Source organism: Bombina bombina, chromosome 2, assembly GCF_027579735.1.
Source record: "Bombina bombina isolate aBomBom1 chromosome 2, aBomBom1.pri, whole genome shotgun sequence".
Taxonomy (NCBI): Eukaryota; Metazoa; Chordata; class Amphibia; order Anura; family Bombinatoridae; genus Bombina; species Bombina bombina.
In genome coordinates, this window is record NC_069500.1 from 38,247,903 (window position 1) to 38,271,963 (window position 24,061).

Genomic DNA, 24,061 nt, shown 5'->3' on the forward strand with positions numbered 1-24,061 from the left:
ATCAGCCTGATACCAGTCGCTACTACTGCATTTAAGGCTGCACTTACATTACATCGGTATTAGCAGTATTTTCTCAGTCAATTCCATTCCTTAGAAAATAATTTACTGCACATACCTCCTTGCAGGTGGGCCCTGCATGCTATCCCCTGTTCTGAAGTTACCTCACTCCTCAGAATGGCCGAGAACAGCAAGTGGATCTTAGTTACGACCGCTAAGATCATAGACAAACTCAGGCAGATTCTTCTTCTAATGCTGCCTGAGAACAAACAACACACTCCGGTGCCGTTTAAAATAAACTTTTGATTGAAGAAATAAAAACTAAGTTTAACACACCACAGTCCTCTCACACGTCCTATCTTTAGTTAGGTGCAAGAGAATGACTGGGTATGACGTAGAGGGGAGGAGCTATATAGCAGCTCTGCTTGGGTGATCCTCTTGCACTTCCTGTTAGGGAGGAGTTATAATCCCATAAGTAATGGATGACCCGTGGACTGACTACACTTAACAGGAGAAATGTGCATATTCTTTTTCAACAAGGGATACCAAAAGAACAAAGCTCATCTCAAAACAGAAGTGAATTTAAAAGTGTCTTAAAATTGCATGCTCTATCTGAATCATGCAAGGTTCATTTTGACTTTCCGATCCCTTTATGCATCAAACACTCAAAGTGTGTTACAATTTGTAGTTATACAAACAGGGTTTGTTAAGCACAGTGTTTAGCTAATGCCATAAATTAAGTCCCACCCTTCCTAGTGATCAGCCATATACTTCTTCCTTAAAGGGACAGTCTAGTCCAAAAAAAACTTTCATGATTCAGATAGGGCATGTAATTTTAAACAATTTTCCAATTTACTTTTATCACCAATTTTTCTTTGTTCTCTTGGTATTCTTAGTTGAAAGCTTAACCTAAGAGGTTCATATGCTAATTTCTTAGACCTTGAAGGCCACCTCTTAAGAATGCATTTTAACAGGTTTTTCACCACTAGAGGGTGTTAGTTCATGTATTTCATATAGATAACACTGTGCTCATGCACGTGAAGTTACCTGGGAGGCATCACTGATTGGCTAAACTGCAAGTCTGTCAAAAGAACTGAAATAAAGAGGCAGTTTGCAGAGGTTTAGATACAAGATAATCACAGAGGTAAAAAGTATATAAATATAACTGTGTTGGTTATGCAAAACTGGGGAATGGGTATAAAAGGGATTATCTATCTTTTAAAACAATAACAATTCTGGTGTAGACTGTCCCTTTAAAGCAAACATATGTTTCGCTACTGCTCTGTAGCTTTTTCAAGGAGACCCTGTTACATTCTGAGCAATGCATTAAATAATTTATTTCTGAACCGAATTGTCCCCAGCAGAAGAGATGAGGTAAGAGCCTTTCAAGAAAGGGTACTGCAAAACGTTTATCCTAGACACTAAAATAAAGTACCTTTTGGAGGGGTCCAGTGATGTATTCCGTAGGATGTTTGCAAAAGCAGAAATTCAATGTCACTGACAGAAGCTACTGAGGTTCTAGGATTACATCTCCTGAAGATAATCAAACCACAAGCTCTGAGTGCCATGATACAGGAGCCTGGGAAAGAACAAAACAAAACAAATCAGGCTCCCTGGAAAAGGAATGATTAAGCACACAGAAATGTAGACGTTAACAACAAATACAATGGTGAGGATGTGCAGGTTACACCTGCAATGAATAAACCTGGCAGTAGTTTATTTGCACAGAGCAGAATAAAGTTTGTTGAAATATTTATCAGAACTAGAAGGCTTTTTTAGTCAATCTATACTATAATCGCGTTTGTAACGTGTCCGTCGGTGTCGCCAGTTGCGCACGCATCCTCAGCGCGCAGCCAAAAGAATTCACCTGGATGCAGCAAAGCTGCATCCCTATGGATTCCGAAGATGGCAAGGTGGATTCTTTCACCACCCTGCCAGTTTCTGAATCCACCTGGATGCAGCGTAGGCAGACCCAAAGCCTTTAAAAAAAACAAGCAAATGCACGCACGAAATAGCTAAAAAACACGTAACCGCCCGCAAGAAATAAAAATAAAAACACGTAACCGCACAAAAACAAAATAACCACCTGCACAAAGTATTAACAAACACCTAAACCACAAACCCCCACTTCGCAAAACATTAAAGTTATTAACCCCTAATCCGCATATAACATAATTAAAATATTAACCCCTTAACCGCCAACCACCCACATCGCAATAAACCTAATTAACCTATTAACCCCTAAACCGCCAACCCCCATATAGCAATAAACCTAATTAACCTATTAACCTCTAAACTGCCAAACACCCACATCGCAATCAACCAAATAACCTCTAAACAGCCAAACACCCACATGGCAATCAACCTAATTAATTTCTAAACCGCCAAACCCCCCACAACACAAATAACTAATTACTAAGCCCCCTAACCTAACACCCCCTAAATTAATCCAAATTACTACTAAATTACAATTCAAACTAAAAAAAAAAAAATAACATTAAAATTACAAAAAATAAAAGTCTTTTAACATTACAGAAAAAAATAAAAATTATCAAAAATAAAAAAAATATACCTAATCGCTATGAAAATAAAAAAGCCACCCCAAAATAAAAACACCCCCAAATCTAAAATACCCCCCAACAGTAAAACCCACCATCCAACCAACCCCCCAAAATAAAAAAACTAACAAAAAAAAAGACTAAAGGGGCATTTGTATGGGCATTGCCCTTAAAAGGGCATTCAGCTCTTTTACTGCCCTTAAAAGGGGAATCAGCTCTTTTTCAAGCCCCCAAAAAAGCCTAAACCTAAGCCCCAAATAGGTACTCACTGTTCCTGAAGTCCGGCGGAGAAGGTCTTCTTCCAGGCGACTCCATCATCATCTATCTTCATCCGGAGAGAAGGCGGTGCAGAGCGGGGTTCCAGATGCCTGGATCCTCAGCGGCGTGGAGGCTCCTCTTCATGCAATCGTCCGTCGCACACTGAAGATTGAATGCAAGGTACCCCATATTTATTGGGGTACCTTGCATTCCTAAGAAACTGATAATAATGTACACCTATATAGAACTCACATTCCTGTTGGTTTGTTATTAACTTAATAAAGTTAAGACAATATGGTGGAGTACAGAGCTTAATTGATTAAAATGTAACCTTTAATAGAGAAATTTAAAAAATATATATATATATATACACACACACACACACACACACACACACATATATACACACACATATATACACACACAGACACACATTTAAAATTACCGTTAGATTGGTATAAGTCAGTTGAATTATATAGCTAAAAGTCCACAGAGGAAAAACGCTGGTATAGTAGTGAATATGTCAAATAAAAGATTACCACTATATACCACAGGTAGAGTGAACTTAGCGGATAAGTGGCAATACTATAGGGTTAAAAGTATACTTATGTAAAGGGGACAGCCGATTATTGTTATTAGTTGATACAGATACCTTAGTATAAGGCAAGCGTTAATGATCACTATCATAAGTTGTGACTGGGTAATTTAAGATTTATTGGCTGGGTTAACCTGCGTAGGCTTAGGTTTTGGATTTGAGATGTAGGTTCTGAGCATCAGCAAGTACTCTATTCTGCTCAATCACGGTTATAGTGATTAACTAAGATGTAATACCGGCCTATACCTTTAAATACTGTACCCTCAGTACTATATATATATATATATATATATATATATATATAAATGCTGAAGGATGTTTGCAAGTACCATTAATACACTCCCAGCTTATGTTTTATAATTGTAGAATGTGTGCTGTTAGCACCACCAAGTACTCAGTTCTACTCAGTCACAATTATAGTGGATAGATAAAATATAATATCGCCTATACCTTTAAATACTGTGTCCTAGGCACTGTATATATATTTAAATGCTAGAAATCTAGGCGATATTTGAGTACCTATTTGGGGTTTAGTGTTAGGATTTTATTTTGGGGGGGGGGTAGTTTAGGCTTTTTTAGTGTTAGTTTTTTTATTTTGGTGAGGTTTGGTGGGTGGGGGGGTAATTGGTCATTTGTTTAGATAAAAGAGCTGTTTAACTTACCCTACAAAAGCCCTTTTATTGGTAGTTAAGTATTAGATTAGGGGGTGTTTTTATTTTGGGGGGGATCTTTCATTTTTTATAGGGGTATTAGTTTAGGTTTACATATTTTATTTTGGATAGCTTTGTTTATGTTTTTTTCTATAATTTAACATTTTTTATTTTTTGTAATTTTAGCTTTGGGGGTTGTAGTTTTTTTTTTTTTTTTTAAATAGACTGCCCTCTGAGCAGGCTTATCACCTAGTACATAATAAACAAAGGAATAATGAACCCAAATTTGTTCTTTCGTGATTCAGAAAGAGCATGCAATATTAAGCAACTTTCTAATTTACTCCTCTTCGTTCTCTTGCTATCTTTAATTAAAAAAGCAGGAATGTAAGCTTAGGAGCCAGCCCATTTTTGGTTCAGCACCGTGGATAGTGCTTGCTGATTGGTGGGAACATTTACCCAGCAATCAGCTAGCTGTACCCAGGTGCTGAACCAAAGATGGGCCCGGCTTGTAAGTTTACATTCCTGCTTTTTCAAATAAAGATACCAAGAGAATGAAGAAAAATTGATAACAGGAGTAGATTAGAAAGTTGCTTAAAATTGCTGCTCAATCTGAATCATGAAAGAAAAAAACATAATTTATGTAAGAACTTACCTGATAAATTAATTTCTTTCATATTGGCAAGAGTCCATGAGCTAATGACGTATGGGATAAACATTCCTACCAGGAGGGGGCAAAGTTTCCCAAACCTCAAAATGCCTAAAAATACACCTCCTACCTCACACATACCATAGTTTAACGTGTAGCCAAGAAGTGAGGTGTAAAAGAATTTTTGAAAGCCCAAGAAGTGGCAACTGATCTACAAGAATTAGCTGTAATTCTCTGAGGTGGAGATTGCCTGCATACAAATAAGCTTTGTGAATCAAAAGTTTCAACCAAGATGCCAGAGAATAGCAGAGGCTTTCTGACCTTTCCTGGAGCCAGAAAAAATAACAAATAGACTAGAAGTCTTTCTGAAATCTTTAGTAGCCTCAACATAATATTTCAAAGCTCTTACCACATCCAAAGAATGTAAAGACCTTTCAAGAGTATTCTTAGGATTAGGACACAAAGAAGGAACAATAATTTCCCTATTGATGTTGTTAGAATTCACAACTTTAGGCAAAAATTTAAATGAAGTCCGCAAAACAGCTTTATCTTGATGGAAAATCACAAGAGAGAGCAGACAATTCAGAAACTCTTCTAGCAGAAGAGATAGCCAAAAGAAATAACACTTTTCAAGTAAGTAATTTAATATCCAGAGAATGCATAGGCTCAAAAGAAGGGGCCTGTAAAATCTTTAAAACCAAATTGAGACTCCAAGGACGAGAAATAGATTTATAACAGGTTTGATACGAAGCAAAGCCTGAACAAAACAGTAAACATCAGGAAGTTAAGCAATCTTTGTATGAAATAAAACAGAAAGAGCAGAAATGTGTCCTTTCAAAGACAAACCCTTATCCAAACCATCCTGAAGAAACAGCAAAATCCTAGGAATTCTGAAAGATTGCAAAGAATAATTATGAGTGGAACACCATGAAATATAGGATTTCCAAACACGATGATACATTTTCCTTGAAAAAGACTTACGAGCCTGTATCATAGTGCTAATCACTGAGTCAGAGAAAGCTCTATGACTAAGTACTAAGTGTTCAATTTCCATGCCTTCAAATGTAGAGATTTGAGATTCTGATGGAAAAACGGCCCTTGGGACAGAAGGTCTGGCCTAAAAGGAAGTGACCAAGGCTGGCAACTGGACATCCGAACAAGATCTGCATACCAAAACCTGTGAGGTCATGCTGGTGCTATCAGAAACACACGAGATTGTTCCATTATGATCTTGGAGATCACCCTTGGAAGAAGAACCAGAGGTGGAAAAATATAAGCAGGATGGTAAAACCAAGGAACTGCTAAGGCATCCACCATCTCCGCATGAGGATCCCTGGACATAAAAAAAGTATCTAGCTTCTTGTTTAGATGAGAGGCCATCAGATCTATTTCTGATAGACCCCACATCTGTACAATATGAAAAAACACATCTGGATGGAGAGACCACTCCCCCGTATGTAAAGTCTGATGGCTGAGATAATCCGCTTTCCCCAGAGGCAGAACTTTTCTTTGCTTTCTGCGATGAGTTTTTTTTTTTTAGCAAAACATTTTCTGCAGGTCATTTTGAAATGCAATTCAATTTTAACTTTCAAAAGGTTAAATTAGAGGAATGCAAGATGGCAATATTTTCATGCCGCGCGCACACACGTGTGTGTGTGTGTGTGTGTGTATATCTCTCTCTCTATATATATATATATATATATATATATATATATATATATATATATATATATATATATATATATATATATATATATATATATATACTGTATATAAAGTAGATAGAGAGATACCTTTAAGGTATACCCCTCCTCTTCCTTGACTACTTGTTATTTAAGGAGCCTCCTCCTTACCTTCAGTGCCTGAATATTGGCGTTTGCCTATGCTTAGCAAGCCGTGAGCATCAGACTCTGCTTACACTATCAGGTTATATATTGCCTATTATTTTGCCTTGTATCATTAGTTCGTGACACTCTCTTCTGAGTTTACCTAAATTACCTCTCTTTGTATTTGGCATATCTAACCAGTTGCTTAACTTCTTGTGACATCTCCTTAAACAACTTATCCAACAGCAATCTCTTCAGCGATCTCATGCTGTGATCGCTGCACCGCAACCGGAACTCTCATCCTGTCTTCCGGTATCTCACTGAAGCAGACGCAAGCTTAGTGTTCAGTTGGTAGAAAGCTAAGAAGAACCTTCTGTAAGTACAAAGACTTTTGGATTTACTTACCTCCTCTCTGCCAACATTTGATCTTTGTTTTGCTTACCGGCGGATATCATATGCTTATTTGTATCTTATGGTTGCTACACACTATCGCTGAACTTATACTCATTGAAAATTGAAAACTCTTCTGTGAACATTATAACAGGCAGTTGAGTCATCTATTAGAGACTTTGTTACAATTATAATCAAGGCTGCATTTAACCCAATCCTAAAACTCTTGTATTCATGAAGTGGTAATTTCGCAAATTTCTACCTAAACACCATACTTGTTTGGAACTTATAGTTTTGAGTTCATTCTATGCTGACTCAAACTATTGTTTCCTTATCTCATTGATTATTTTGCTCACTATATCTGACTCAATTGTTTTTCAGTTACTATTGAGTTTGTTTCATACTAGAGCAACACACCCTCAGCCTTATATTCATAATTAAGCAGAAAGCAAGTAACAACTAAGCTATTTTACACTTACGCCTAGATTTAGAGTTTTGCGTTAGAAGGGGTGCGTTAGCTACGCGTGGTTTTTTTCTCCCGCACCTTTTAAACAACGCTGGTATTTAGAGTTCTCTGAAGGGCTCTGCGTTAGGCTCCAAAAAGGGAGCGTACAGGCATATTTACCGCCACTACAACTCTCAATACCAGCGTTGCTTACGGACGCGGCCAGCTTCAAAAACGTGATCGTGCACGATTCCCCCATAGGAAACAATGGGGCAGTTTGAGCTGGAAAAAAACACCTGCAAAAAAGCAGCATTCAGCTCCTAACGCAGCCCCATTGTTTCCTATGGGGAAACACTTCCTAAGTCTGCACCTAACACCCTAACATGAACCCCGAGTCTAAACACCCCTAACCTTACACTTATTAACCCCTAATCTGCCGCCCCCGCTATCGCTGACCCCTGCATATTATTTTTAACCCCTAATCTGCCGCTCCGTACACCGCCGCAACCTACGTTATCCCTATGTACCCCTAATCTGCTGCCCCTAACACCGCCGACCCATATATTATATTTATTACCCCCTAATCTGCCCCCCCCCCCAATGTCGCCGCTACCTACTTACACTTATTAACCCCTAATCTGCCAACCGGACCTCACCGCTACTATAATAAATGTATTAACCCATAATTCGCCTCACTCCCGACTCAAAAACCCTATAATAACACCTAACTTCAATTATTAACCCCTAATCTGACGACCGGACCTCGCCGCTACTCTAATAAATGTATTAACCCCTAAAGCTAAGTCTAACCCTAACACTAACCCCCCCTAAGTTAAATATAATTTAAATCTAACGAAATAAAATAAATCTTATTAAATAAATTAATCCTATTTATATTGTAGCTATTTTAGGATTAATATTTATTTTACAGGCAACTTTGTATTTATTTTAACTAGGTACAATAGCTATTACATAGTTAATAACTATTTAATAGCTACCTAGTTAAAATAATTACAAAACTACCTGTAAAATAAATCCTAACCTAAGTTACAATTAAACCTAACACTACACTATCAATAAATTAATTAAATAAACTACCTACAATTATCTACAATTAAATCAACTAAACTAAATTACAAAAAAAAAAAAAAAAAATTACAAGAATTTTAAACTAATTACACCTACTCTAAGCCCCCTAAAAAAATAAAGCCCCCAAAAATAAAAAAAATGCCCTACCCTATTCTAAAATAAAAAGTTTACAGCTCTTTTACCTTACCAGCTCTTAAAAGGGCCTTTTGCGGGGCATGCCCCAAAGAAAACAGCTCTTTTGCCTGTAAAAAACATACAATACCCCCCCACATTACAACCCACCACCCACATACCCCTAATCTAACCCAAACCCCCCTTAAAAAAAACCTAACACTAAGCCCCTGAAGATCTCCCTACCTTATCTTCACCACGCCGGGTATCACCGATCTGTCCAGAAGAGGGACTGAAGTCTTCATCCTATCCGGCAAGAAGAGGTCCAGAAGAGGCTCCGAAGTCTTCATCCTATCCGGCAAGAAGAGGAGATCCGGACTGGCAAACATCTTCATCTAAGCGGCATCTTCTATCTTCATCCATCCGACGAGGAGCGGGCATTTTTTTATTTTGGGGGGCTTTGTTATTTTTTAGGGGGCTTAGAGTAGGTGTAATTAGTTTAAAATTCTTGTAATCTTTTTTTATTTTTTGTAATTTAGTGTTTGTTTTTTTTGTAATTTAGTTTAGTTGATTTAAATGTAGATAATTGTAGGTAGTTTATTTAATTTATTGATAGTGTAGTGTTAGGTTTAATTAGGTTAGGATTTATTTTACAGGTAATTTTGTAATTATTTTAACTAGGTAGCTATTAAATAGTTATTAACTATTTAATAGCTATTGTACCTAGTTAAAATAAATACAAAGTTGCCTGTAAAATAAATATAAATCCTAAAATAGCTACAATATAATTATTCGTTATATTGTAGCTATATTAGGGTTTATTTTACAGGTAAGTATTTAGCTTTAAATAGGATTAATTTATTTAATAAGATTTATTTTAATTTCGTTAGATTTAAATTATATTTAACTTAGGGGGGTGTTAGGGTTAGACTTAGCTTTAGGGGTTAAAACATTTATTAGAGTAGCGGTGAGGTCCGGTCGGCAGATTAGGGGTTAATAAGTGTAAGTAGGTAGCGGCGACGTTGGGGGGGGGCAGATTAGGGGGTAATAAATATAATATAGGGGTCGGCGATGTTAGGGGCAGCAGATTAGGGGTACATAGGGATAATGTAGGTGGCGGCGGTGTGCGGTCGGCAGATTAGGGGTTAAAAAATGTATTAGAGTGGCGGCGATGTGGGGGGACCTCGGTTTAGGGGTACATAGGTAGTTTATGGGTGTTAGTGTACTTTAGAGCACAGTAGTTAGGAGCTTTATGAACCGGCATTAGCCCATAAAGCTCTTAACTCATGACTTTTTTCTTCGGCTGGAGTCTTGTCGTTAGAGTTCTAACGCTCACTTCAGCCAAGACTCTAAATACCAGCGTTAGAAAGATCCCATTGAAAAGATCGGATACGCAATTGATGTAAGGGGATCTGCGGTATGAAAAAGTCGCGGGTGGAAAGTGAGCATTAGATAGTGAGCATTAGACCCTTACCTACAAGATTCTAAATACCTACGGTAGGCCAAAACCAGCGTTAGGACCCCCTAACGCTGGTTTTGACGGCTAACGCAGAACTCTAAATCTAGGCGTTAGTTATTACAGAAAGAGAAAGAGACTAAAATTCATTAAAATTATGGGGGAGATAAAAAAACAGATTAAAATCCTCCATGTCTCAAAATTAAATCAATACAAATATTTGCATAGGAAATTAGCACATCTAGGCAAGATTCCCCACTTGCTTTTCTTACCCAGAAATAGCTTTACCAATGCAGCAACCAGAAATCTATCTCCTACTGACGAGTTCTAAAAAGAACGAAACAGGCGGTCTAGTGAGTGATTTCTGTATTGCTGCAATAATCCTGTTAAAAGGATCGCTGTGGTAAAACAGTATTTGAAGCAACAAAAAAAATAAAACTGATAATTTGCATATCTCACCCAGTATTCTCTTGTGCATTGGTAACATTGTATATGGAGTATTTCTGGGGAAAAGCAAGCGGGGAATCTTCACACACACATAATATATATTTATGCTTATCTGATAAATTTATTTATTTCTTGACACAGTGAGTGTCAGTGTGGATTATCTCTCATTACAATTGGGAATATCACTCCTGGCCAGCAGGTGGAGGCAAAGAGCACCACAGCAAAGCTGTTAAATATCACCTCCCTTCCCTCCAACCCCAGTCATTTGACCGAAGGAAAAAGAGAGAAAGGAAGTAACACAAGGTGCAGAGGTGTCTGAGGTTTATATAACAAAGAAATACCAACTGTCTGTAAAAATACAGAGCGGGCCGTGGACTCAGTGTCAAGAATAAATCAGGTAAGCATAAATTTAGTTTTCTTTCTAATGACATGGTGAGTGCATGGATCATCTCTAATTACTATTAGGAATCAATACCCAAGCTAGAGGACACAGATGATAAGGGAGGGACAAGACAGGGAACCTAAACAGAAGGCACCACTGCTTGAAGAACCATTCTCCCAAAAGAATCCTCAGCTGAGGCAAAAGCAGGGCCGCCATCAGGGGGTGACTCCTGTCAGGGGCCCAATGGGCCAGGGGGGGCCCCCATGAGGCAAGAACTAAAAAAAAAAAAAAAAAAAAAAATTGTTTTTAAATTTTGGCAGCCACCAGTGGGTACTACAGCAGAGTGCTAATTGAGCATGGGAAATGTTATTACAAGGAGTAAAGTATTAGTATTTGAGAGGATTTCTGAGTGTGCACTAAACCACTATGCACAGTGTGAGACAGACTTGGCACTTTGTTTGTACAGTGTGTGCCTGAGTCAGACAGCAGATCACTTTCATTTGCAGTGGAGTTAGCAAATGTGTTTTATTTTTTTTTGCAATTTTGGATTGTAACTTCAGTGTGGTAGTAGTTGCATGGTGGGGCCAGGGGTCCAATAAAACAATTTTTTTTAGTAGCAGTGTATTTATGATTATTTGACAATGCTGTAGAAATTCTATATTTAAAACCATGCAGAAATGTTTCCTCCTCAATACACAAATGGTAGGTGCCCTTTTGGCAGATCAAGATTGCTCAGTGTTTGAAATGAGACAGGTTAACTTAAAACTGTTCAGTTTACACTAAAGCTGACATAAGTTTGTGTGTGTGTATCCATTGTCTGTTCCTTTTTAGGACATTTTGACCTTACTACTGATTATTCACATCTTTCTACAGACTTTGAGACTAATGAGACCTTTCCGGAAGTCACCAATCCACCATTTAACCTTTAAATTATTGTTTAGGCAGTTCAGGACCCTTCCTTTCAGCCACTGCATGCTGTTGTCATCATTTAGTTGGCATTTTCCTTTACAAAAAGATAATCAGAACTCCATATTTTGTTTTCTAAACTGTAGTCTTCCTCATTACTTGTCAGGTCAATGTAATCAAGTGCTGAATGTCTGTTTGGGTGTCTGAGTGTGTTTGTGTGTTACTTTGCGTGTCTGCTAGAGTGTCTATATGTGAATCCTTATGTGTGAGTGTGTGTGTTTCAGTGTATGAGTGGGTCTGTGTGTTTGTATGTTACTACCTTTACAACATTTCCAAGTTTAAATAGACACTTAAGAATAAAGTGCATATACGTTTTAGTCACTTGGTCAAAAATTGCACATGTCAAAGGCCCCCCCCCCCCCTTTGACATGTGCAATTTTTGACCAAGGGGGGGGGGCCTGATCAATGGTTAAGTCAGGGGCCCCAAAATTTCTAGTGGCGGCCCTGGGCAAAAGTATCAAATTTATAGAATTTTGAAAAAGTGTGTAGAGAGGACCAAGTTGCAGCCTTGCAAATCTGTCCCACAGAAGCTTCATTTTTAAATGCCCAGGAAACAGCCCTCGTAAATTGAGCCGTGACTCTCTCAGAGGCTGCTGTCCAGCAGTTTCATAGGCCAAGCGAATTATACTCTTCAGCCCCAAAGAAATAGAAGTAGCCGTAGCTTTCTGACCCTTGCGTTTCCCAGAGAAAACAAACAAAAGCAGAAGACTGGCGGAAATCCTAAGTCGTCTGTAAATTGTATTTCAATGCACGCACCACATCTAGGTTGTGCAGCAGACGCTCTTTATGAGAAGAAGCGTTAGGACACCAAGAAGGAACAACAATTTCTTGATTAATGTTCCTATCCGAAACCACTTTAGGGAGGAACCCTAACTTAGTACGCAGAACTACCTTATCCGAATGAAAAATAAGGTAAGGGGATTCACACTGCAACGCCGAGAGCTTCTATGAGCGGAAGAAATTGCAATAAGAAACAAAACTTTCCAAGATAACATCTTAATATCCAAGGAATGCATAGGCTCAAACGGAGCCTGCTGAAGAACTTTAAGAACAAGGTTAAGACTCCAGGGAGGAGTAACAGGTTTCAACACAGGCCTGATTCTGACCAAGGCCTGACAGAAAGATTGCACGTCTGTTACATCCGCCAGACGTTTATGCAACAAAATAGACAAGGCAGATATTTGACCCTTCAAAGTACTTGCAGATAAAACCTTCTCCAGACCTTCTTGGAGAAAAGACAAAATTCTAGGAATCCGAACTCTACTCCAAGAGTAGCTTCTGGATTCACAACAATACAGATATTTATGCCATATCTTATAGTAAATCTTTCTGGTAACAAGCTTACGAGCCTGAATCATGGTCTCAATGACCGACTCAGAAAAACCACGCTTAGATAGAATTAAGCGTTCAATCTCCAAGCAGTCGGCTTCAGAGAAACGGGATTTGGATGAAGGAAGGGCCCTTGAAGTAAAAGGTCCTTCCTCAGTGGAAGTTTCCAAGGTGGAAGAGATGACATCTCCACTAGGTCTGCATACCAGATCCTGCGAGGCCACGCCGGTGCAATGAGGATCACCAATGCCTTCTCCTGTTTGATTCGAGCAATGACCCGTGGAAGGAGAGTGAACTAAGGAAATAGGTATGCTAGACTGAAGTACCAAGGAACCGCCAGAGCATCTATCAGTACAGCCTGAGGATCCCTTGACCTGTACCTCTGGAGCTTGGCATTCTGTTGAGATGCCATGAGATCCAGCTCCAACTGTCCCCATTTGAGAATCAAGTTTGAAAACACCTCTGGATGGACTTACCACTCCCCTGGGTGAAAGGTCTGTCTGCTCAGAAAATCTGCTTCCCAATTGTCCACTCCTGGAATGTGGATCGCAGATAAACAGCAGTTGTGGGTCTCCGCCCACTGAATAATTTTGGCTACCTCTGTCATGGCCACTTCGACTTCTTCCCTGATAGTTGATGTAAGCCACAGAAGTTATGTTGTGCGACTGGAACCTGATAAACCGGGCTGAAGCTGAGGCCAGAAGAGCATTGAAGATTGCCCTCAGCTCTAGGATGTTTATGGGGAGAACAGACTCCTCCCGAGTCCATGTCCTCTGAGCCTTTAGTGAGCCCCAGACTGCTCCCCATCCCAGCAGGCTGGCGTCCGTTGTCACAATCACCCAGGTGGGTCTGCGGAAGCAGGTTCCCTGGGAGAGATGTTCCTGAAACAACCACCAAAGGAAAAAAAAAAAATCTTGTTGCCAGATCCAGATGTAATCACAGAGACAGATCCGCAAAATCCCCGTTCAATTGCCTGAGCATGCATAACTGCAAAGGTCTGAGATGGAACCGGGCATATGGAATGATGTCCATGGCAGCTACCATCAGACCGATCACCTCCATACATTGAGCCACTGACAGCCGAGGAGAGGACTGAAGGGTCAGACAAGAGTCGAAGATCTTTGATTTTCTGACCTCTGTCAGAAATATCTTCATTGATAAGGAATCTATTATGGTTCCCAAGAACACTACCCTTGTAGCTGGAATCAAGGAACTCTTTCCCAAGTTCACCTTCCACCCGTGAGAATGCAGAAAAGACAACATCTCCGTGTGGGAGTTCGCTTGTGTAAAGGATGGTGCCTGAACCAGAATGTCGTCAAGATAAGGCGCCACTGCAATACCCCGCAGCCGGAGCACCGCCAACAGAGATCCTAGGACCTTTGAAAAAATTATGGGAGCTGTGGCAAGGCCGAATGGAAGAGCCACAAACTGGAAGTGTTTGTCTAGAAAAGCAAACCTCAAAAACTTCTGATGATCCCCGTGGATGGGAACATGCAGGTACGCAGCCTTTAAATCCACTGTTGTCATGAATTGACCCTCTTGAACCAAGGGAAGCATGAAACAAATAGTTTCCATCTTGAAGGACGGTACTCTGAGGAACTTGCTTAGACTTTTGAGGTCTAAAATAGGTCTGAAAGTTCCCTCTTTTTTTGGGAACCACGAACAGATTGGAGTAAAATCCCAGACCTTGTTCCTGTATTGGAACAGGAACTATCACTCCCAGGTCAGAAAGGTCCCATACACAGTGTAAGAACGCCTCTATCTTTATCTGGTCTACAGATAATCTTGAGAGCAGAAACCTGCCCCTGGGAGGAAAACTCTAGTTTGTATCCCTGGGACACTATGTCCACTGCCCCGGGATCCGGAACATACCGAACCCAGGCCTAAGCTCAAAAAGAAAGTCTGCCCCCTACAAGATCCGGTCCCAGATCAGGAGCAGACCCTTCATGCTGACTTTGAGTCACTAACGGGCTTATTAAATTGCATCTCCTTGTTCCAAGACTGGTTGGGCCTCCAGGAAGGCTTGGACTCGTCTTGCTTGGCAGAGGAAGACTTACCCTTGAAGTTTTGAAAGGAACGAAAATTACTCTGACGTCCCTTCTGCTTATTCCTCTTATCCTGAGGGAGGAAATGACCCTTACCTCCCATAATGTCTGAAATAACTTCAGCCAAGCCTGGCCCAAACAAGGTCTTACCCTTGTAGGGAAATCGCCAAAAGCTTAGACGACACATCCACAGACCATGATTTCAACCATAAGGCTCTGCGGGTCAGTACAACAAAACCAGAAATCTTTGCTCCCAACTTAATAACTTGTAGGGAAGCATCCATAATAAAATAATTTGGCCAACTTAAGAGCCTTGATCCTATCCTGGATCTTCTCAAGGGGAGTATCTGTCTGAATAGAATCAGACAACGCATCAAACCAGTATGCCGCCGCACTGGTGACGGTAGCAATACTTACCACAGGTTGCCATTGTAAACCCTGGTGTACATACATCTTTTTAAAGTAACCCTTACAACTTCTTATCCATAGGGTACTTAAAGGAACAGCTATTCGCTATGGGAATAGTGGTTCTCTTAGCCAAAGTGGAAATTGCCCCTTCCACCTTGGGGACAGTCTGCCAAGACTCCTTGACAGAGTCCGCTATAGGAAACATCTACTTAAAAATAGGGGATGGAGAAAAAAGGGATACCAGGTCTCTCCCATTCCCGAGCAATAATCTCTGTAGCCCGGTCTGGAACCAGAAAAACCTCCACGTGGAAGGAACGTCAAAGTATTTGTTGACTACGACAGTCATGTTGGAGTCATCCAAGGTAGCCAAAACCTCTTTAAGTAACAACCGGAGGTGCTCTAGCTTAAACCTGAAGGATAAAACTTATCAGAAGAAGGAATTACACTGTCTGAATCTGAGATTTCAACCTCAGATGTTACCAAAGTATCTTCCTCCTCAGAACATTTGACATAGCCAAGAATTTATCAGAAACCTTACTCACTGATTCTTTACTTTTCCTCTTGCGCTTTCGCTGCAACATGGGAAAAGCAGACAGCGAATCAGTTACTGCCGAGGATATGTGGGTAGCAATGTCTTGCAAGGTAACTCCAACTGGAGCGTGAGATGAAACACAGGGCACTGCATGTGTAGACGATAAGGTTTAGGACACTTGAGGAGAAAGCTGCGGCATAACTTGAACAGGAGACCCCTGAACAGCATCCTCCCCAGACAATGTTGGCTCAGACTCAGAAAGTCTATCGTCTATAGTCAGAAAGACTATCCCTGTAATGCAATGTTCTCTCAATACATGAAGAACAAAAAGGGATTGGTGGTTCCATATTAGCATCAAAGTACAAGTAACATTTTGCAGGGCCTCTTGGTCCATCTTTATTCAAGAAATGAACAAAAAATAAAATCCTTGATTTAAATTTGAAATTTATGTAAAAAAATGTTACTGTCCCTTTAAATGTTAAAAGTAACTTATTTTCTAATAGCAAAGCAGCAGCTCTAGAGAAACCCAGACAGCCTCTACACCTCACCAAGCCGTGCTGAGGTGCTTACCTGTCCTGCTGGTTACCGGAGTCAATAGAAGTTAAAGATCCCGACTCAAACCAGAGCTGCTCCCACCGGCTATCAGGCATTTGTTCTCCTGGACTTCTGAGAATGCAGAGCCACAACGAAAGTACGTCACTCTACCGGCCCTCAGGAAGTGAAGAAAAACCGTGCAAAAACATAATTTATGTAAGAACTTACCTGATAAATTAATTTCTTTCATATTGGCAAGAGTCCATGAGCTAGAGACGTATGGGATATACAATCCTAAAAGGAGGGGCAAAGTTTGCCATACCTCAAAATGCCTATAAATACACCCCTCACCACACCCACAATTCAGTTTAACGAACAGCCAAGTAGTGGGATGATAAAGAAAGGAGTGAAAAGCATCAACAAAGGAATTTGGAAATAATTGTGCTTTATACAAAATAATCATAACCACCACAAAAAGGGTGGGCCTCATGGACTCTTACCAATATGAAAGAAATTAATTTATCAGGTAATTTCTTACATAAATTATGTTTTCTTTCATATAATTGGCAAGAGTCCATGAGCTAGTGACGTATGGGATAGCAATACCCAAGAAGTGAACTCCACGCAAGAGTCTCTAGAGAGGGAGGGATAAAAATAAAAACAGCCATTTTCCGCTGAAAAAAATTAATCCACAACCCAAAACATAAGTTTAGTCTCATAATAGAAAAGAAAAACTTAAATCAGAAGCAGACTCATCAAACTGAAACAGCTGCCTGAAGAACCTTTCTACCAAAAACTGCTTCAGAAGAAGCAAATACATCAAAACTGTAGAATTTAGTTAATGTATGAAAAGAAGACCAAGTTGCAGCTTTGCAAATCTGATCAACTGAAGCTTCATTCTTAAAAGCCCATGAAGTGGAGACTGATCTAGTAGAATGAGCAGTAATTCTCTGAGGCGGGGGTTGAGAATCAGGAAGTTTAGCAATCTTTCTCACAAGGGTATAGAGGTGCCTGATGATTGTTAAAAAAAACTGCAGTCTTAAATTTAAATAAGGGCGGGTCGTGGACTCTCCATGCCCGGAAAGAAAGAAATTTATCAGGTAAGCATACATTTTGTTTTCTTTCCTATGGCATGGAGAGTCCACAATTTGATTCCAATTACTAGTGGGAACCAATACCCAAGCTAAAGGACACAAAATAAAAGGGAAGAACAAGACAAGGCAGACCTAAACAGAAGGCACCACCGCTTGAAGAACTTTTCTCCCAAACGAGGCCTCAGCCGAGGCAAAAGTATCAAATTTGTAGAATTTGGAAAAGATATGCAAAGGTATGCAAAGAGGACCATGTGGTCATCTTGCAAATTTGCTCCACAGAAGCTTCATTTTTGAAAGTCAAGGAAGAGGAGACAGCCCTAGTGGAATGAGCCATCATTCTCTTAGGAGGCTGTTGTCCAGCTGTCTCGTAAGCTAACCAGAGAAGGCTTCTCAACCAGAGAGAAAAAAAGAAGAGTAGTAGAAGTGACCTTCTGACCCTTACGCTTAGCAGAGAAAACAACGAACAGGGCAGAAGATTTCCGAAAAACATTAGTTGCTTGAAGGTAAAAAAAATTAGAGCACGCACAACATCAAGGTTATGCAAAAGACATTCCTTCTGGGAAGAAGGATTGGGACAAAAAGAAGGAACAACAATTTCCTGATTATATACAAATTATATTAGGGGGCACCCTTGGAATCACAGTATTCTTATAGTGACAATGTTAAAAAAAACTATTACAATATTACAAAATTAATATGGGTATAGATCTATCTACCCTTAATGTCACAATAGACTATATATTCAAAATATCCAATGTTGAGATTAGACTACTCAGAAAACTATACTTATATAGATATAAAGAGCAAGGGAATATTTAAATGGCACAATTGTAATTATGCATATAATGAGCAAGTAAATGTTAAGAGGCACAATTGTAATGAAGCAGAGATCACAAATACAATAGTCCTAAATGAAACAATCAATGATATGATCAATGCTACAAATGTAAAGAATAGGAATGCATTTTGATATCTGTAAAATATATATAAGTGAAAAAAGTCTCTAGTGATAATAGAGTATCGATGAAGGCAGCAATCTGTGGTTATCCAGGCCAGGATCCAAGAACAGCAGTCTAGAAAAACAAGACAATAGAGATGCGCCACATGGCCCAATATTGTTTGTTCCAAAAAAATAATACTTGTGTGTAAAGAAGATACACTCACATATATTAAAGCACCTCAATTGGTGCTATAGAAGCAGTCTGGGATCTATCTGTCTGCATATACTTTTGGCTAAAGAGTACTAGGCCATATTGGCACCCTGTGTCTCTCATATCTCCTCTATACAGATTCCACACTAATCTCAGGAGGTCGGTCTGCTGGGTGACTGTTAAAGACCCCAGACTGCTTCTACAGCACCAATTGAGGTGCTTTAATATATGTGAGTGTATCTTCTTTACACACAAGTATTATTTTTTTGAAACAAACAATATTGGGCCATGTGGTGCATCTGTATCTTCTTGAATTTCCTGATTAATATTGCGATCTGACACTACCTTAGGAAGAATCCCGGCTTAGTACGAAGGACCGCCTTATCTGTATGAAAAATAAGGTAAGGAGAATCACAGTGCAGAGCAGAAAGCTCCGAAACGCTGCAAGCAGAAGAAAAAGCAAAAAGAAACAAAACTTTCCAAGATAACAATATAATATCAACAGAATGCATCCAAGGAGGAGCAACAAGTTCAAACAAGGCCTGATTCTGACCAGGGCATGAACAAAAGATTGAACATCTGCCAGACGTTTGAGCAAAAGGACAGTGCAGAAATCTGACCCTTCAGAATCGAAAGGTTTCTCTTGGAGATGGATAAAGTCAGGTCTCTGAAGGGTCAGTAAAAATTAACATTCTCTACTTGCTACAAACTACTCCTATACATCTCCCAACACCTAAACAAGATTCAATCATTAATATAACAATTTATCTGGCAGGACATTAAACCTAGAGTCGCAAAACAAATGACTTATCTACCCAGAGACAGGGGCTGATTGGTAGTCCCAAACATATATACATACAAAACAGCCATAAAATTACACAGACTTCTAGATTGGTGCACCAACAGTATACATAAGCATTGGGTTCAAATTAATAGGCATATATTAGGTCTAAGCAACGTGGGAATATCTGCATGGCTACCACCCAAACACAAGCCCACAATAATACATCGGTATCCGTTGTTGTTAGAGTTCTTCACGGTATGGGATAAACTAATACGTACCTGCACTAACATCTCAAACATTATTTCCCCTATGACACTAATTTGCAACAACCCAACAAAACTCTGGAACCACAAAGACACTCAAATAGAATCTAAATGCCACATAAAGAGCAAAATTATTTCAATATTTTATCAAGATCAAAAACTCAGAACACTAACTGAAATTCAGGAAAACTTCCGACACTTCTCTAAATTGGTATTCCTATACACAGATGTGCCATTTCATAGACACACATCCCAACAAACAATATCTACTCAGAAAACCAACGTCATTTGAAACCATATGCATGTTAGACACTTCTCATAGACATGCAATATCCATAATATACAAATAGCTATTGACAGGAAGCACACAGAACCTACCTACATACGCAAAATCAAAGGAAAAAGAACTAGGGGGAAACGTTACACACAAAGAATGGAACACAGCCTTCTTGACCATTAAATAGTCATCAATCTCCACAAGAGTTTTGGAGACAAACGATAAGTATCTTACAAGGTGGTATCTAACCCCCAACAGACTCCACACGATACATAAATCAGCAAATAACAAATGCTGGAGAGGATGCGGAGAAGTAGGAAAAACAACACATATGGTGGAATTGTTGCAAGTTGGACACATTTTGGATGGGAGTCCTAAACCAAACAGCAGATATAATAGGGAAACCCATGCCCAATGACCCGCAAATCCTCCTCCTCCTATAGCTGCCTAAACTAGGCACCACAATGGACAAAACACTATTAATACTAATGTTGAACAGCGCTAAAGCCCTCATACAAAAATATTGTAAATCTGACACTGTACCCATAGTAAAGGAATGGGGGACACAAGTGGAAAATCTATTACAAATAGAGAAATACCATCAGGAACAATAGATGCACATGAATAAATATTGGCATTATGGAAACAACACATCCCTATCCATACAACCATAGTGAATATAGAACTAGCGAACAAATAGGAATATTACCCTTACACTCATTACCAACCCATACTCCCACCCTTTCCCCTAATGAAACATTAACTCTGGGTCTGCTATGTAAATTATGACTTGACTGGAGGAATTAAGGGCACAAGGCAACATACCAGTTTAGGCGTTGATAGAAATGCTTAGAACTAGAATAACATTCAATATTAATGTTTTAGTCGATAAAACCATTAATGTTTGGACGATAATTCAATTCTTATGCATCAATAGAAACTCAGCTTGAAATGCAAGAGACAAAGAACCAGACAGCTTAAAATGGACAGTCAACAAGAGCGACTATGGAGCCCAGATAGGGGGTATGTTACAATCACTCTATACACCCAGCTCATTATTTGAAGACGATGTATTGTAGAATTGTCCTGATTTCATATTGCCACCGAATGTTTGACACTCTGTTTATGTTTTGTTAAAATTCCAAATAAAGAAAATTGAAAATGAAAAAATAAATAAAAAATGCATAGGGGCAATGCGGGACAGACGGCAAGCTTTGGGGGGTATGCATGACATAAGAACTTTCCTATGAACATCATTGAGTTTGTTGCAGTTACATACTCTATACATACCAGGAATAATATTAACCCCTTAATGCACTATTTTAGTAATGTTATCTGGATGGAGAGAGGGACTAATACCGCACACAATCCCTTAACGGCCAGCGACGTACAGGGTACGTTGCAGTCATTAAGGGGTTAACACTGTCTATTGTCCGGTCTCAGTTTGTCTCTCATACGCACAGGCATTTACCAGTTAAAGTTTTACTGTAGATGTCTAATTAATTTTGATATTTTTGAAGTTTTCTCCTTCCCTTAAAGGGACATACTCAAAAAAAAATGTCTTTCATGACTCATGTGATTTTAAAGAACGTTCCAATTTACTTCTATTTTCTCATTTATTTTGTTCTCTTGGTATATATTTTGCTGAAAAGGATACCTAGGTTGGCTCAGGAGCTGTTGATTGGTCATTGCACCTATATGCCTTATCTTATTGGCTCATCCTATGCGTTCAGCTAGCTCCCAGTAGTGCATTGCTACGTCTTCAACAAAAGGATACTAAGAGAATTAAACAAATTAAATAATTGAATTGGAAAATTATTTAAAACTGTACATTCTATCGGAATCATGAAAGAAAAATGTTCGGTTTTCATCCTTTAAACTCTCTGCATGTGATGCAGTGACAGTGGGAGGCAGTGAACTGGACACAGAACCTGGTAAGGTAAAAAGAAGACTGTCTGGGTCTTTAAAGGACAATTGTACATTAGATTTTTCTTTGCATAAATGTTTTGAAGATGATCCATTTATATATTCCATCTGTGAGTGTTTTTGTAAAATGTAAAGTTTTGCTTATTTTTAAATAACATTGTGCTGATTTTTAGACTCAACCAAACCCCAAAGTTTTATATGTATACTGATGTCTGCATTCCTGTTTGTCTAATGGGTCTTTCATATGCAGGAGAGGGGGGGAATGTCTGCTCTTCATGTTTTCTCAGCCCAGTTCAGTGGGTGTCCCAGCCTAACTTCCTCAACAGTGCTAAACTGGGAGCTTCTAATAACATTTTTAAGTTTTATGCTGGATTTTTATACCAGTATCTGTGCATATTAGTCTTTATAGTAGTGTCTACTACATGCAGTTATATGCAAGTTGGTGTATACTGTCCATTAAATGTATTAAAGGGACACTGAACCCAAATTTTTTCTTTCATGATTCAGATAGAGCTTGTAATTTTAAGCAACTTTCTAATTTACTCCTATTATCAAATTTTCTTCATTCTCTTGGCATCTTTATTTGAAATGCAAGAATGCAAGTTTAGATGCCAGCCCATTTTTGGTGAACAACCTGGGTTTCAAATAAAGTTAGCAAGAGAACGAAGAAAAATTGATAATAGGAGTAAATTAGAAAGTTGCTTAAAGTTGCATGCTCTATCTAAATCACAAAATCAAAAATTTGGGTTCAGTGTCCCTTTAACTATTCTTGTTATGATAGGTGGATGATACTCCTGTCTTCTTCTATTTATGTCATTATAATTTATGTAATAATGATGTAACTAATTTAATTCTCAGAATAATCCAAAAATATAGTAAATATTGTATCAGCATTACATGTTATGAAACTTTTTTATTTTTATTTACATTATGTGAATTCAATATCTTAGATCAGTGCAGCATGTGAATTATAAGCAATCGGAGTGTTAAAATTACTGTTACAGCGGAACTTCCGGGCAGAGGCCATGATTGGACGCACAATTCCACACTGCTCCAGCATCCTAGCCATTTTTGCTTGATATCATATTCCAGACGACTCATCTGTGTGCTACACAAACAAATTCATGATCCACTAAAGAAACCGCATCAGATGAGCCCAAAACTACTGAGATAGATGCAACTTTGAGCGCCCGGAGCAATCTTCAAGGTTGAGGCCTTTAACATACCCCCCGGTGAGGCACTTTGGGCCTTGTCGTTATGCAGCACATAGTGCTGAACGCAAAGTACCTGGAGAGTACTAGCACAACATACTTTAAGGGGAATCAATAGTTTTACCTACCGGATGGAGTCAAATGAAGCTATTCTACACAAAAAGATCAAGGATCTTCTTGACTAACATTTCTTGCGCCTTGGGAGTGCATTATCTGCAGCCTGGAGAAATGACAGTGACCCAGATCAGCAGTTTAGCACGGACGCTGATAGCATGGTAGACACTATGCTGGTGTCCACTATCAAAAGCAAGGGACCATCCATGATATTGCGGGCTGGTGTCCCTTATGTGGGCAAGTGTCATCTAAAGGGAGCAATCGCAGCAACTCGACCTGAGCACCGAGTGGAGACCGACATGAGACAATCCTACCTATACCTACCCAATCTTCTGCTGTTCCACGCCCGGATCCTACGATGGCTCTAGACTGCTCTGAGCTGAGCGGTCAAACAGATCAACACACCGCTATACCGTCAGCCAATTTGATCCTGCAGACGGCTATGTCGGCACTGGGAGGTAAAATGTGGACACCCATTGCGATTGCAGTCCTGGCCCTGCTTTCATTCCGCTCCAGACCCAGCCTTTTGGGGGGCACCAGTGGGTGGTCAACTATATGGGGACGTTTCTCAGGACTA

The 24,061-nt window shown here is 39.4% G+C and overlaps 1 protein-coding gene across 3 annotated transcripts in view; it reads right to left on the reverse strand.

Annotated features, from left to right (window-relative positions):
• The window catches only part of NUDT2 (nudix hydrolase 2), a 101,852-nt gene that overhangs the window by 65,581 nt on the left and 12,210 nt on the right, over window positions 1-24,061 (reverse strand). For all 3 annotated transcript variants that reach the window (XM_053701035.1, XM_053701033.1, XM_053701032.1), the window contains exon 2: window positions 1,433-1,576. In XM_053701035.1, the coding sequence (XP_053557010.1) occupies window positions 1,433-1,565 (133 nt within the window). In that variant the 5' untranslated portion in view covers window positions 1,566-1,576. The remainder of the gene's footprint in view (window positions 1-1,432; window positions 1,577-24,061) is intronic.